Source organism: Crocodylus siamensis, chromosome 6 (genome assembly GCF_052110815.1).
Source record: "Crocodylus siamensis isolate JL-2025a chromosome 6, ASM5211081v1, whole genome shotgun sequence".
NCBI classification, from domain to species: Eukaryota; Metazoa; Chordata; order Crocodylia; family Crocodylidae; genus Crocodylus; species Crocodylus siamensis.
In genome coordinates, this window is record NC_143400.1 from 14,511,649 (window position 1) to 14,527,243 (window position 15,595).

Here is a 15,595-nt window from a genome sequence, read left to right on the forward strand (position 1 = left end):
TTTTGCCCAGGTCAGAGCTGATGGCATTCTGTTTTCCCAGCTGAATGATCTGATCCTAAAACACTCCATTTCTACATGTACATGTTCTGCATTTCTCCAGTAAGCAACAGGACCAGAGCAACATGATCAGCTTAGAACATTTATAAGATCGTTTTCCAAATGTGAGCACTTGCTCACATGCCTGAGTGGTGATCTGATCATCCAAGGGCAAGATTTGCCTTTGCTAGTAAGTGGGGAATTAGACCATATGTTGGTGCTAACTCCTGTCAAGGAGGAGGGGGGCTTGAGAGAGACTACGTACTTCTTTCCCACGCCAGCTGCTAGCCAAGCAGAGATCCAAGAATTCTTACAATTCTTCCCTTGCTCCTCTCCAAATACTCCATTCTGTCCCCTTTCATAGTCAAGTTGCCTGGGCCAGTCACTGTTCAGTTGTTTGGGAGCAGAGGGTAAAGTTAAAAGGAGTGTGACAGGTGACCTGTCCTCCCCCTATGCTGTATCGGGAAATGTGAAATCTAAACTGTGGAAGGGTTCTTTGACTTGTCCAACAGCTGCTTTGGGCTTAAAGGGAACCACTCTACTCAAGATGGGGGCAGATTTCAAACCCCCATTATAAATACGAAAACATACATCCACACAACACCAAAGCAAAATTACAGTTAAACACGGGCTGAGATAATTTAATGCTGCCTGAGGGACTTGGGTGTATGAGTTTTATTGTATAAAAACTAATGGAAGTTGGGTGCCCAAGTCCCTTAGACAGACGGTTCTAAAAAATCTCTGCCTCCAGTATTTAGGAAATGCAACACTTTTACCTTATGACGGAGACCTTCACTGAACTCTTTTATATGCCAAAAAAGGCCTGCACCCTACTCTTGAGGCCAGCCAGCCATCCACCTTGCAAGACAAAATGTGTTTGAACCAGCTTCTTGGGCCCACTCTGTGCTCCAATCGTCTTTGGCTGTGCTGCTAGGAAGGCCTAAGCAGGCTCTCTTATCCCTGCAGTGTAGTGCAGCAAGGATCAGGGTGTTTGGATTCACTAAAAAGACAAGTGACGTCAAAGTGTGGGGTGGGACATGTTTGAACACATGCAGCCTATTCTCTGCACATACTGGCTGTGGCCCCAGCTTGTTAAACTATGAAGTAAGTTCCTGGCTTTAACATGCTGAGCTTTCAAGTGGCTGGGTTTTTGGTTTCTTAGTTGGTTTCACTTTGATTTCAATGCTTCCAGTTCACACAACTCCATAGGAGTGTGAACAGGCATGTAAGTACATGCTGTGTAATCGGGAGAGACTTCATAATGCCATGTCTGTATAAAACCACTGCTACTGGGTTCTTTCAGTTCCTAAGAGCTGGGTGCAAGTGTCTTGTGGATGTAGCTATAAAAACAGCTTGTGTTTTAGGCATGTAATGTATTGCTATTGTAACAATCCATGCCGTCTCTGAAATAACTTAATTTCTGTATCTCTACCCTTTATTGCCCTCTTGTAAAGCATCTTTAGTTTGTACAGCTGTTGGCACAGTAAGAATACATTATCTTCTTTGAAAGGTTTAGAGGGATGATCCTGCCTAGAGCAGGGGATTGGACTAGGTGACATCCTGAGGGCCCTGCTGGCCTTACTTTCCTATGCTTCTGCAAAGATCTGGTGGCTTTCATCTGCCCAACATACTTTTTCACCTTTCTGCAGTGTCTGTGCCAATGTCCTGTTTTTCTTTTGGGTTGATATCTAACAGTTGGAAAGCCTTTGAGCCAAACACCCAGAAGCAAATGATTCTCTTGAACAGGATTACAAAGACAGATCTGTGTCAACACACGTGTTTAAATCCTACCTGAATTATCCAGCTTTCCCCTCCTTCCCCCTTCTCCAGTAGTCTATGAGCTTAACTGCATTTGAGGCCTAGTGGTAGTAACTGGAACAAGAGTGTTCAGCAGTTTATACTTACTGTTTCTTGACTGATTAAGAAAATGGGAGCTGCTGGGTTAGGTGTCACCTTAGAAAGATGCACTGGGCCTTTAAAGAAATGTTGCTTTGGTGAACACATCTGGCTTTGTTTTTTATGAATACTTGAAAACCAGTCTCCTGTTCCTTCTTTTTACTGTAACTCCCAGCAAGCACTGGAGAATGCTCAGTGCCTGAGCTAGGTTCCTGAGCTGGGGTAGGCACCTATTGGAAATCCTAGAGCCTGATGCAGAGAGGCTGCCAAGCACCTGCTGATGGCTTGTGATCCATTTTGGTGCATGGCAACTTCCTGTGCAGTTGGAAGCCCTCCAGTGGGAGGGTTATTAATCAGTGATCTTGAGAGACACTGGAAGTAGAAAGCAAACCTTGATAACGAGTCAGAAGACAAAGTAAAGCTTGGGCCCTAAATATCTTTAATCTGGGAAATGAGCCCGAGGCTTGTAAAACAGTCTCAGCTGTGGCCTGTTTTCTCTTCCAGCCACTCTAATGTTCTAGTTAGCACAATATCAGTACTTTGCACTTCTGAATCCTCTTCTGTCCAAGCACTTTGGCCTTCCCAACAGCAGGCCTGTGACTTTCTTCCTCCTGCCCCCCGCTTCCTTTTCGTCGCCTTCCCAAGGAGCCTAAGGGAATGAGGTGCCCACATTCCTTTTGTGCAAGGTTTTCCCCTCCTTCAGGAAAATACTTATGTCGGCGTATGCTTAACTTAAAACCAAGGGGACTTTATCACATGCTTGATTACGGTACTGTACAGAGATGCTTCTCTGAAGTATTACCCTACCTTATAGCTGAGGGGATGGAAAGAAGGGACTTATTCCTTGTTCACTAGCTGACTTTCCCTGCAATACAAGATAAAACCCAGCCACTGCTGTTCTTGGAGTGGGGAGAGGCCTGTGCTGAGCTCCTAGTTCTTGAAGGCTGGCAAAGGCAAGGGCTTAATTGCACATTTCTGTGCTGTATTTAGGGTCTTCCCATCAGCGAGATGACATGGTCGCTAACCCATAATTAGTGGTGTGTAAAAGCCTAGCAGGGGTTTGCTGCCAATGCCGTAGTTGCTGTTTCTGCAGACTCTTTGCAGCATGCACAGCGGGGTGGGGGATGGTGGGGGGGAAGACATCTGTTCTCAAGGCATGAAAGTTTAGCCTCTCCCACTACTGGACCAGCCCTCATTCCACACCTTCTCAAATTGGATCCCCGTCACTGCTGTTGCACTTACTATGTGTTGAATAAAATTGAGGTTGTCCTTTGCAGTGACCCTGAAATAGAAGCCACAAGAAGGGTTGGAAGAGGCAGTTGGGCACTCCCAGGCTGAAGAATGGTAATGGATGTCAGAGTGAACCTGTGTGCACTCTAGGATAGTGCATGGTAGCTATGCCTGTCACTGATCCAAGGCACTTCTCTCTCACTGTAGCACATCATTTCGTGTTGATCTTCCCAGTGCCCCAGGCGATAGGGCTATGTTGTTATCCTCATTGTAGAGATGGGAGGCCAGACACAGAAAGACCATGTATGCCCATGGGCATTTCACTTAAAATCAGTGGCAGAGCAAGGATTTGACTCTACCTCTAGGTTTCCCTGCTGCTGTTACTCAAAGCACCAGGTCCCTCTCGCCTCCACTTGCTGCCAGGAGGCTTGGGGTCATAACTGGGCCCTTTGCAATGCTTCCTTTTCCAGATCCCTCAGCTGAACTACCATCCATGTGGTACTTCAGTAGGAGTAAAGGGGCTATGTTTGGGACCATCACAATTGAGAGCTCCTTCAGTTTTAGACTCACTGTTCTCCCAATACACAGCAGTGTTGTACTTTTTCATCTTGGGATCTTAAAGTGTATTGCAAATGCTTGTTTTTGTAGGACCTACACTAAGGTTCTGTGCATACTTTTCTTTGACTTGTGGACCAGCTGGCTTTTAATTGCCTTTTTAGAAACTGCCCAAATATGCTTTGGCTCTCTTTGCAGCTGAATGCTTGCTTGCGTTTGTGGTCAACAAGAGAGAAGTTTTGCTAGCCTAGACCCTGAATGGCTCAAAGATTTTTGCAGTCATTGAAGGGTTGTAACCAAACAGCCCCCAATTTGAATTGCTTCAGATTTTTATAGAAAACTTCTACTCCCTCCCCAGGCCCAATGCACTGGCTTTGAGCCTGGTGTCACTCGTTGGGAGGCAGCAGAGTTGGGCTATAACAGAAGCCCAATTTCTCCCAAACATGATACAAATAAATGGCAGTGAGTAGCCAATAGCAGCGCTCTCTAGAAAGGTATAATTTTCTTACAGTATTGAAGGTTGAGACCTGCCCTGAAAAAGGATCTGTAATGGATTCAGCAGAGACCTGAACTCCCTGTATGGAGACCTGAACTCCCTGTATGGTGCTGCGTTTAGAGATGACACGTATCGGCGGGCCCCTGCAGAGAAGCTGTGATCCTGTTTTAATATGCTTCATGGAGCATATCTGCATTGCCTCTGTGTCCTAGCGCAGAGGGAAGTTGTAGCTCTGTAACCATGTTTTCCTGCCTGTTCAGGGGTAGGCTTATAATTTCACTGTTTCAGGAAGGCGACCTTGCCAGATGTTTCCTCCAGAGCCTCTTTACTGCCTCCCTTGGAGCACTTAGGGAAAGGTGGACTGGCTGTGACCCCTCCACCAATACCTGTTTCTGAACCTCTCTCCTCTGGAGGTTGTAACCCCCAAATTGGACCCCTTCTACCTTTCATTTTCACTGTTATCTGCCAAATAGGATATGTGGGAGTTGCTGGACCACATAGCCATTCTTGCTCTGTGTGTGTGTGCAGCTGTGGTGAGCATGTAGATGAAATGTCTGAATGGAAAGCTAAGGAGTTTGTTTGATGCTGACACAAGGCAAAGCTGATCTACAGGCTGGAGCCTTGTGGACAACATGAACATCGGTGTTTTGAGTGGAACAGAGAGAGGCAGGAGAGGTAGTGTGGTCCAGTGGGTGAGACACTAGACCAGGTGTCGGGAGATCTGGGTTTGTTTCCCCATCCTGCCACTGCCCTTGTGTGACCTTGGACAAGGCACTTCATCTCCTCTTCCTCTTCCATCTTCATCTTCATTTTTGCCTTTTCCCTTCTTAGCCTGGACCTTCAAGATGGGAATGGTCTCTTTCACTCTGCCTCTGTGCTGAATCCAGCAGGCCCCTGTTTTAAGGCTGGGGTCCTTAGGTGTTACCATGATAGTCAGTTGTGGAGCAGGCTTACTGAGAGGTTAGTGGGACACTGCTGTAGAGATGGTGCTGGAATTACCAGGGCTCTGTGAGGATGGATGTTTTGAGGGAGTGGAGGGAGGCTAATACTTACAGGTTTCTCAGTCACCATAATGTTTGAGTACCATCTTTCCCAGGGAGAGCCAAGAAGAAGCAGTGAAGATTGCCAGTGGGGATCTAGGTGGAAGCTTTTAGCTCTGGTCACCTACCTATATCCTGCACGTGACAGCAGCTAAGAGCAGCAGAAGTGCAGCCAGCGTATCGGTGTCTCATGGTAAGGAATCCCAAAGTCAAGAGTCAGAGCCATATTGCTGGGCTGAGCTCTGCAGATTGGTGCTGTGACAAGTAACAATAGCTAGTGTAGGCCTTCTACTGTGATCAGGGTTTAGTGCAGTCTCTGAATTATTTACGGAAAAGTAGGATACTGTAACAGAATTTGCATTTCAAAGAAGGAAATAAAAAGGGATGTGTGTAGCCTCTGATGACAGATTACAGCAAGGTGCTGTCCAGAACCCCCTGGTTTGGGATTAGCGGGTGTCCTGGTTAAAACAAACAAACGAAAAAAACAACTCCCCCTGCCCCCCCCCCAAACAAAAGAAAAAGAAAAAAGAGAACACACAACTCAACCTGGTGTCATGAACATGTATGTGTTGGTAGGTGGGGTGGTTTACTTTCTCCACTGGGTGAAACTAGTGTTCCCTGAAGACCGAAGACCACTGGCATAATAAAAATACTACTTTCCCCCTCTACTTCCCAAAGCAGCATCCAGAGATAGTATGGTTTGAATATGCAGAAGAAGTTGAGGCGCAGAGCGGGGGAGTGATTAACCCACTTTGGTGCTGGATGTAGAATCCTGTCTGGGGTATTCTATAGACCATGGTCCCACAGTGGCAGGGCAGAGAGACTTGAAAGAGCTTGTAATTCTGCCCTGCAGAAAATAAGGTTATAGTAGCATCAGTGCTCATAAGTAGATCACTCTCCAGCATGTTGCTGCTCCTTTAAAAATAAAGTTTTTATTTTTTATTTTTGCTTGAAATCTAAACCTTCACTGTAAATGAGTGGCTGTGGACTGCCCTTAAGATCACCCACCCTAGACTCTCCACTTCCCTCCTGGACTATGCAGTTGTCTGCAGTGGGTGTAAAATGAACCATGTGGGGATGGTAGTCCTCTCCAGCTGCTTGGGTCGTTCTCTTTGTCAGTGTAATATCAACTCAGATACAAGACAAGGAAGGCTGTGGTCCACAGTGCACAAAGCGGTGTGTAGGGAATGACCAAGCTCTTCGCTGTCATTCCCAAGCCCTTTCTTCAGGTCGGGGCATAGGTGTCAACTTCTATTTTTGCTGGGGCGGCCCTAAGATGATTGACATGTGGAAAGTTTTACACATGTTGGGTGTAGCCCTCTTCCTGAAGGGGGCTGTACTTGGCTTTTCTGGGTCAGGGGTACAGATCCAGCCCAGGTTGGCAAAAATTGAATGCTGCTGCCTGTTCCTTGAGGCTAGGATTTATGTGGGTGGTATCCTTTACTGGACCAACTGCATAGTTTGGATAGACTTAGACAAGCTTTTGACGGCAATGCATTCTTCTTCAGGTCTCAGGTCTGTGGTATTATGTAGGCAGAATGAGTTGTCATGTTTCAGACCAGGGAAGATTGGGAAAGCTAGCCAATGGAGACTGATACAGCTGGCACTAATTGGTTTCAGTGTTGGCATACTCTTGTCTCCATTTCCAGAGAAAATCCTGGAGAGAGAGAGAAAATAATGCAGAGGATCAAAAGGGACTTGATTAAGGTGTACAAGTCCCTTTTGAGGAGAAGGCACCTGATACTAAAAAGGGCTTTTTCATTTAGCAAAGAAAGACATAAAAAGAATCAATAGTTGGAGCTGAGGCCAGGCATGTTCATATTAGAAGTAAAGTATGAGTTTGGCAGTATGGGTATTAACCATTTGAACCAATACTTATGGATCTGATGGAGACTTATGGAGCTTCTTTGAAAACTTACGGAGCAGTGTTGACCTGAAAAGAGATGCCCTCTGTAAACTTTTCAGAGAATATAATGGCGCTCTTATGGATCTGATGTAGTTGGAGCCAAAGTGCATGCCTTCCTAGTGTATGTTATTGGGTTAGGACAGGGGTGAACAGGGAGAATCCCAACAGCATAGACGGTTTGCTAGTCCCTTCTGACTGTCGCTAGTGAATGCCTTGAGTAACAAGGCCAGCGACTGGATGACTTTAACTACCTCAGAAGTGCATTGATTGCTTTGCAATGAACTGCCTCCTGATGTCATACATTGCTGTGCAAAGCCCTGAGTACCATGTTGGAGGCTCTGGTAGTCTCTGACCTTCTAGCCCATACAGGGGCAGGCCTGTGATGGTATTTAGCTTAGGGGTGGGGGAGAGCCACATGCTGCAGGAAGAGGGACAGGTAACTCAGCCAGAGGCATCCATCCCCAGAATCACTGCTGAATCCATGTTCCCACATGGATTTTAAAGAGTGACGTGTTGCTGGAAGTGCCATTAGCCTGATGAGAGATCAAATGGACCTGCTGATCCCTCATGACACTTCACAAGATGAGCCCCATTTCCTTTCGGTTTGGCTGATCCCTGGGTCCCCTTACTATCCTACCCTTCTCCACCTATCTCGGTTCAGGATGTTATCTTTCTTGTCACAAAGGAGCAGCTCCTGTGTTCCACCCCAGATCTGGCTGCATTTTGGTCCTTTGACTAATTCTTCAAGTGCCTTGCAGATGTAAGGGTCTTTTAAAAAAGAATGTGCAATATAAAAGATTACTATTCTATTTTTACCATTTTTAGCCATTTAAAATGTGTAAACTTACAGAGCAGTGTTGACCTGAAAAGAGATGCCCCCAAGCCACTTCATAATAAGAAACCCACAATGCTCTCTTAAGCAGCCTGGGGAACTGATTAATGATTTCTTCAGAGAGAAGGTGAATGTTGTGGTTTCAGACTCTGCTTGAATTCATCAACTCTTTTATGTAAATATTTGCAAAGCGCTTAAAAAATCTTGGGAGGCAAAATGCGCAGCTTTTTAAGACCTGAAGGAGCTGTTGGATGCTCTGTCTGACCTCTTGCAGAGCCCAGGGCAAAGGGTCTTAGTTAGCCCCGTGCGAAGCCCAAACGTCAAATGAGTGAAAACTGTTGACACTTAGATATTGACCAACCTGAACAAAGTATCGATCCTTTACAGGTTTTTTTGTCTTGTCTTGTTTTTTTGGGATGTCTGTGAATTAAAACTGTGAATCTCTTCCTAATGTTGTCAGCAAGGAGGATTTTAATAAACTGCCTTCAGATTTTAAGCAGTTTAGCAGGCATAACAGTGGTGTCTAACGCACAGAAACCTTCGTGGGTTTTATTAGATCTCCATCTCATTACAATTTCCCTGGTAATCCATTGGTCTCTCTCTAATGAACTACCAGTTATTTCTCCTGGATTAGAGTTGATATCTCACAATATACAGGGAGATTTTTATATTAATGCTGTGAGCAGCCAGTGAAAGCACATTAATCCCATGCTGTCATTGTTCTTACTAGTCCTACACTGACTTTCTCTGCAACAGCTGTGTGTGTGCATTGGAGGGGGCCTACTCTTTTCTTTTTCAGAGCAGGAGACAGACATGTTATTGGATCTGGTTGTGCTCTGGACTGTATCTTTGCAATGGTGTGGGTTCAGACTGCACTGTACATCATACAGTGTCTCCATGCCTATTCTGTTCCTAAGTAAATGCTTTAAAGTAGTATCATCCCAATTCTCATTTATGCAAAACCCCCTTTGGCAGTATAAAGGGACCTCAATGGGTGTAAGTGTACATCTAGATTGAGGGGTTTCTGGTGTAAAAAAGGCCTTTATGTAAGTAAAAATCTGGCCCGGTGGGTGTGGTTCTACACATTACTTACATGCACACATGTTGATAGTAGTGTGCAGGGGTGGGAGTTCCCTGTAAATTAGCTTGAAAGCTTGTAAAGAACATTTTTTCCAGCGACTTAGTTGGTTTAATAAGATGTATTACATTTACCCAAAGAATCGTGTCTATAAATTAGCAACACTTGTTCCTGTGAACAGAACTTGTTAACATCATGGGAAAGTAGAGCTGAAAGGGACCTCATAAGGTGGTTGCTTATAAGTATGTAAGGGGTGTACATCAGGAACTGGGGGAACACCTGTTCACTAGAGCGCCCCAAGGGATGACAAGGTCAAATGGTCACAAACTCCTCCAAGACCATTTCAGGCAGGACATAAGGAAGAACTTCCTTACTTTCCGAGCCCCCAAGGTCTGGAACAGGCTGCCCCCAGAGCTGGTGCAACCACCTACTCTGGACTTATTTAAGAGACATTTGGATGTTTATCTTGCTGGGATCCTTAGACCCCAGCTGACTACCTGCCCCTGGGGTGGGGGGCTGGATTCGATGATCATCTGAGGTCCCTTACAGCCCTAATGTCTATGAATCTAGTCCAGCCCCTTGCTCAGGATGGGACTGTCCCAGTCAAATGTCCATCTAACTTGCTCTTGAAAATGTCCAGTGTTTTTAGGTTCTCTGGACTGCTGACTTTCCGGAGGTTTGCTATCTTAACAGTACTAATAACACCAATAAAATTAGCCCCTTGTTGCTGGTATGTCAGCTTTTCACTTTTTCCACTAAGACTGCCCTCCCTAACAGCTCAGGAGGAGGTGTGGTTTGCCTGGTGATCAAGTGCCTGAGCCAAAGCCCATGGAAATTAGTAGATGGATTTCCATCAACTTGGGGTTCTTAGGGCCAGATCTTGTAAGGCAGAGTGCTCCAAAGAGAGACTGGATGCCAACAGGAGTTGAGGTGGCTGGTATACAAGATTAGGCCATGAGTGTCTCCTGTCTGCTAGCAGGGCTTTTGGCAAAGGTCCTCTTACAGTGGCTGTCGGCAGGGTGGACAGTCCCTGCAATGGAAGCACTTGGTCAGGTTAGATTAGTGCCCTGCCCTGTCTTAGTAACCAGTTTTCCATGGTAGCTGCTTAGGTGTTGTGGCAATGGCTTCTCTGCAGATACTGAAGCTATTTAAACAGTCAAGCATCCACTTAGATTTGGTGTGAGTGTATATACATCTCAGCCCAACTATAGAGCAGTTACTGATCTTAAAAGGGTTATCTTTCCATTTAAAATGTAATGGGGAGCCCTTCAAGACATCTGTTCTCCCCATATGATCTCCCCACCCCTCCCCCCACCTGCATGCAGCCAGGGGGCCTATGGGGGTTTTTATTGTTTGAGCTCCTTCCATTTGTAAATGCTAGGCAAACTTACTCTGCAATCCAACACCCTCAGCTGACCTGTAACAGATCTGCAATTCAAGCTAAACTTGATGGAAACCCTGAGCCATGCCTGTGACATGCTTTTGGGACTTTATGCCTGGTTAAACCAAGGCAGGAGGAGCATGGCTTTGCTGCAGAATGGCCATGTTCCTCCTCCTCTGACTGGGAGATGGGCAGTGAGATGTGCATAACACAGTGCTGGTGATGAGAGTCATTGCTCACAGTTCCCAGAGCCCTCCAGATGCTGTAGTAGGTGTTAGTGAGTGTGTCCACACGTGTATTTACATGTGCCTAAATTTTAATAGGCATTAGCTTAATGGGGATTAAGCAGGTTTAGGCAGGTGTCTTCATGTGCAGGCATTAAAGTGCATTAACACTGTGTGTGGACTGACTTGGGACAGTCCCAAGTCAGTCCACACAGACAGTGTTAATGCACTTTAACATGTCTACACATGCATTAATGTGCTTTAACTATTTGTGCCTAAATTTGCCATTTCTAATGCGCCATAAGGGCGTGCACATGTAGATGCACACCATTAATGTGCATTAATTTAGGCTAATGCGCATTTAAAGCATTACGTGTAGATGTGCTCTATCTGGTCTCCCAGCACCAAGATCCCCTAGATGGGTCCATTTTATGCTAGGGCTCACAGCCTTGGTGTAAACTGAAACCAGCCCTGCTCTCGTATAGCCAGATTCCAGCCCGGGCTGGGGAGGAGGGGTCATGCCTCTCTTCCTGTGCCCCCTCCTCTGCCACACAACACTGCTGTGAGTGATGCAACATGCTGGGTGCACCACATACTGGTTAGCAGGAATCATTCAGTCTCTTGGCAAGCTTTTGTTTGGTTATCCGATGCCTCCGAATAATAGCTGCTGATTAGCTTTGTCTTGAGAGGCTAGCATCATTAAGATGTACAAACGCCTCTCCAGGATCTGAGATGCACAGATGCAAGTCTGATGCCTGGGAGTAACCTTACCATTAAAGTTGCAGGCAAGTCCTGGCTCAGTAGGTTCTTAAAGAGCCATGGGTGGGGGTGGAGGGGTCACAGGATCCTGTCTGAGGTGTCACAGCCAGGTGCACGTGTGCAAGTATTAGAATAACTTTGCTAGCTCGCGAAGGGGAGATGCAATTAAAAGCCTGCTCCCTCGTTACAGCATCTTCCTCACTCCTCTTTATGCTGTGAGCTGAAAACAGCTCTTCCCCTCCGCCCCTTACATTCAGATTAGTTCCAATTCCTTGCTAGTGGGCATAAGCCTCTTTCGCCAACAGTGGCCAGCAATAAGCTTTTTAATTTCCCAAATCCACTGAGCTGGTAGAGCTGTGGGCTGGGGGAGAGCAGGGAGTGGGTAAAACAATAGCTATTTGCCCAAAAATCAAAAGACAAGCCAATAGGAACATCCAGCACTAGGGGCCAACTCCTCCAGAGTGCAAGTTAAGCACAGACCAGCTGTGACTAATGCTGGGAGTATCCAGGGTGACCCACTTACAGGAATAGCCCTGCTGTTCTTCTTGAACCAGATGCCAGCAGGGGTATCCCCTAGCCATAGTATGTCTGTAACCAGATACCTGTAACTGGGGAGAAGCCTTTGTACCACAGTGCTTTGCACTTAAAGTGACTAACGTGCACTTGAAGGCTGGGTGGGCTGCTCTAAAAATAGGCCTCTTCCATGCAGCATAAAGCATGTGGCAAGGGGGCATAGGACAGGGCCGATCTGGGCAAGGCTTCTTCCCACTTTGGTGGTTTTGTTTCTTTATACAGTGTTTTAATTTCCCATTTCAGTCCATGTATTCTTGGCCGAGAAAGAGGCCAGTCCAGCCCTAGGGTAAGTTAGGCCTCTCTCTTTCCCTTGGGGACCCTGGGACATGTTGAATAATTGCAGCACAGTACAGTTCAGCCATCCCCAGTCCATAGGGCCCCTTCCTATACTGTAGAAATATTTAAGTAATCCATGGTGACATGCTTTGCAGTGGCCACTTCTACAGCCCCATCTGTGTTAGGACCTCAAAGCACTTCTCCAAGCATTTGAGTAGTGCTTGGCTTTGCCTGGTGAGATTAAGGTGGGGTTTACCCTTGTGAACCAATTTGGGGTGGTTTGAGTGCGAGTTGAGTGAATGCTGCAAGAGGTGCAGCTCTTCTCATGGGTTTTGTAGAAGGGGAAGGTAGAACAAAGACTAGCGTAGGACGTGGGAGGCCTGGGTCATATGCTAGCTGCTGGGCAGATCGTTTTGCCCAGCTCCTTTCACAAACTCCAAAATTGCCAGCAAAGGGTTTCGTCAGCTGTTTTATTTTCCTAGGAGCTAGTCTTTGATAACCTCTTTCTGTTGGGAGTGGGTCACTGATGTACTGACTTAAACAGGATGTCATCCAAAGCTATCTGCTTATACCATGCCCATCACCATGGCAATCTGGGTGCTAAATAACTCAGCAGAGGCAGTAAAACAGCCTTCCTTTGATAGGGCTGTGGGGGAAAGGAGAAGCCTGTGTTGTGAGAGCAAAAAGGCTTTTGATTTGCTGGGTGGTGTTACTTACCTGCCTCTCATTAGATAATGTTGCTGGCTGAGTGAGTGAACCCGTTACAGTATAGGCAAACTGGAGCCCCAGTTCAACAAAGCACTGAAGCAAATGCTTAGGCCTCACAATGTTAAGCGTGGCTTTCAGGCAGGGATTTCCAATGTTGCCTAAGGGGTTTAGGTGCCCTTCTCTCATTGAGATCCAGCTTCACTTTTAAGCTCCTCATGCAGATTCTGACCTGTAAGTGACTTATCAGTAGAGATCAAACAGTAAGCAAGGCATGTGGTCCAGCTCTTTGCCAAATTGAGGCCCTCTTTACTACACAGCTGTGAGTTAAATTAATAGTTCAGGTACACAGAGGTTTGTGGGTTGTTTCCCGCCCCCAGCATGTATGGAATTCTGAATTGAAACAAATGGCTTCTATGTAACCTGGGGACTAACAGGAAGGGTGATGCTTGCTGTGTGTCGGGGTCCTATGTCTGGTTAGAGTCAAGGAGCAGTACCCAAACCTGCCTGAAAGAACTGACCCCTGGCAGCCACTTGCATGAAATGGCAAGTCCTCATCAACAAGGGCACAACCTCAGCCGCTTCCTTCCTCATCACTCACGCAGGAAAGTCCAAAGCAAGTAGCAGGAATAGGCCTCCCAGCTGCCCCTTCCTGACTTGGTTGCTGGCCATGGATGCTGTGAAAAGGGAGTAGGGGCAGTGCAGGGCCATGACTAAAGGCCTTTGATCAGCAGGTGTGACAACTCCTTTGCCAGAGACCTCTGGTGGTGGGGGAGGAGGGCTGCCCTGATGCTTTAATTATGAATGGCTGGGTTAAGCAAAAGCATTGATCCGCTCTTCTGTATCTGCAGCTAATCAATGCAGCACATCCCCTGTCTCCGCGCACAGAGCGGTTCAGGGCTGGGCACATGCCTGGCTGTGCACCTCTGTCTCTGGGATTACATTTGTGCAGGAAATTGTAACACCCCCATGTTCCTGGAAAGAAGGTGAGGGCAGCAGCTTTCTATTGCAAGTAGGATTCATCTCTGAGCATCTGTCACTTGCACCCTGTCAGCCTTTCCTAGCTGCTATTTTCCTTTGCAAGGAAGGGAACCTGATATTGAGAGCTAGTGTGGTCTGTGGGGGTCTGAGCATGGAGCCAGAAGGCTGTGTTCCCAGCTTGTATTTGATTGTTGCATACTCCCTTGAGCAGCCCATACAGTCCTTCTGCCTCAGTTTCCCACACGCAGAGCTGAGACATTACACCCTAGAAACTGAGTGAGCAGACTACAGACACAGCTGTCAGGCCACAGAGCACTTGTTGCTTGTGTCTGTAGGCTCAAAGCCAGGCCCTGTGGTGACTTTCTGCCTGTGAACATGAAAGTTTGGCCTGTATTTCTACTAACCTTGACTCTACTTGGCAGCTTCCTCGAGGAAGTTTTGGCTTCTGGGTTCCGTGGCCGGAGCAGCGAGAGCTCTCATGTTACGCCGAGGTCAAGCAGCAGACGGTGAACCCAGGAGGGAAGAGCACTGCTTCCCGTCCGCCACTTCCACAGTCTGACCACATGTTTGATAGCAGAGCTGGAGACTCCTACTGTCCATCCTGCTGCCAGCTTGGCTACTCCCATCCCCCAGGACACAGGGAGGGACTCTTAACATGTGCATAAAGCCTTTAGGAAGTGACTGACGTGGGCCTCAGACCTGGGGCTTGCATGAAATGCAGCACTCTCATTGCCTCTGCCGTGGGTCGTGGAACAACACATGGATGGATAACCAGGTTCTTGGCTTGAGATGGGACTTCACAGCCTTGCTCCCACTGGTGCTGGGGTTTAACACCTTTGAAAATTAGCTTCTTCTCTGTCCCTTAGCGAGCACATAATTAGCCTGCTGCAGAGTCCACCAGTGTGTATGTGCGTGTTGGTTCCTCCAACAGGAAGCCAGCTCTGATGGACACCGGTAGCCTTCCTTGTCTGTATATTTTGATGCTTATTAAATGCCCCTCTTGAACCAAATTTCTGTTGTCTTTTAAACGATTCCCTATTTAATCTCCCTCTTTCCCTTCCCTTCAGAACATCACTGAAATCCATTTGCAAGTTGGCCCTGCTTTTCAAAGCTCCGCATCCCCTGGAAAGTAACACTGTTGTCTGTCTCTGTCCCTCCTTTTTCCCCCACCTTTCCTTTCTACTCCATAAAAGCCTACATGAATCCAGTAATACATGGATGCTCTGGCTGCAGTGAGTGTTTTGGAGTTGATGGACTGGAAAGCATGGGGGACTTGAAGTGTGAACCCACAGCATTGGATGTGCTAGGTTTCTGATCACAGCACTGGGAGCCAGACTATAGTGAGCATTACCTCTGGTTCTGAGGTTGGTATGGAACCAAATTAATTGCTTCCAAGAGACCAAGGCTGCAACTCCTTCCCTCTTTCAGTGCCACTGTGAGGCTGGCATAGGCATGCCATTCCAGCTCTAACTTGCTGCCAGAGTCTAGGTATCCATAAGGAAAATCTTGGAACCAGGTCTCCTGGAAGCCAACCAGTGAGATCATAGAAGTAAAGTCCTAGATCCAGGTTAAGGCCAAGATGGTACTCAATGCAATGATCTATGCTGGCTCCTACTGTGGTCCCCAG

At 46.8% G+C, this 15,595-nt stretch overlaps 1 protein-coding gene across 2 annotated transcripts in view; it reads left to right on the plus strand.

Moving 5' to 3' along the window:
• VPS45 (vacuolar protein sorting 45 homolog) overlaps positions 1 to 14,990 on the plus strand; it is a 50,125-nt gene extending 35,135 nt beyond the window's left edge. Inside the window, exon 15 of one of the 2 annotated variants that reach the window (XM_090055435.1) lies at positions 13,839 to 14,358. In XM_090055435.1, the coding sequence (XP_089911561.1) occupies positions 13,839 to 13,842 (4 nt within the window). In that variant the 3' untranslated portion in view covers positions 13,843 to 14,358. Of the gene's footprint in view, positions 1 to 13,838; positions 14,359 to 14,390 lie in introns of those variants that run through there. The other variant, XM_090055434.1, reaches the window with a different exon arrangement.
• The last annotated feature ends 605 nt before the right edge of the window (positions 14,991 to 15,595 follow it).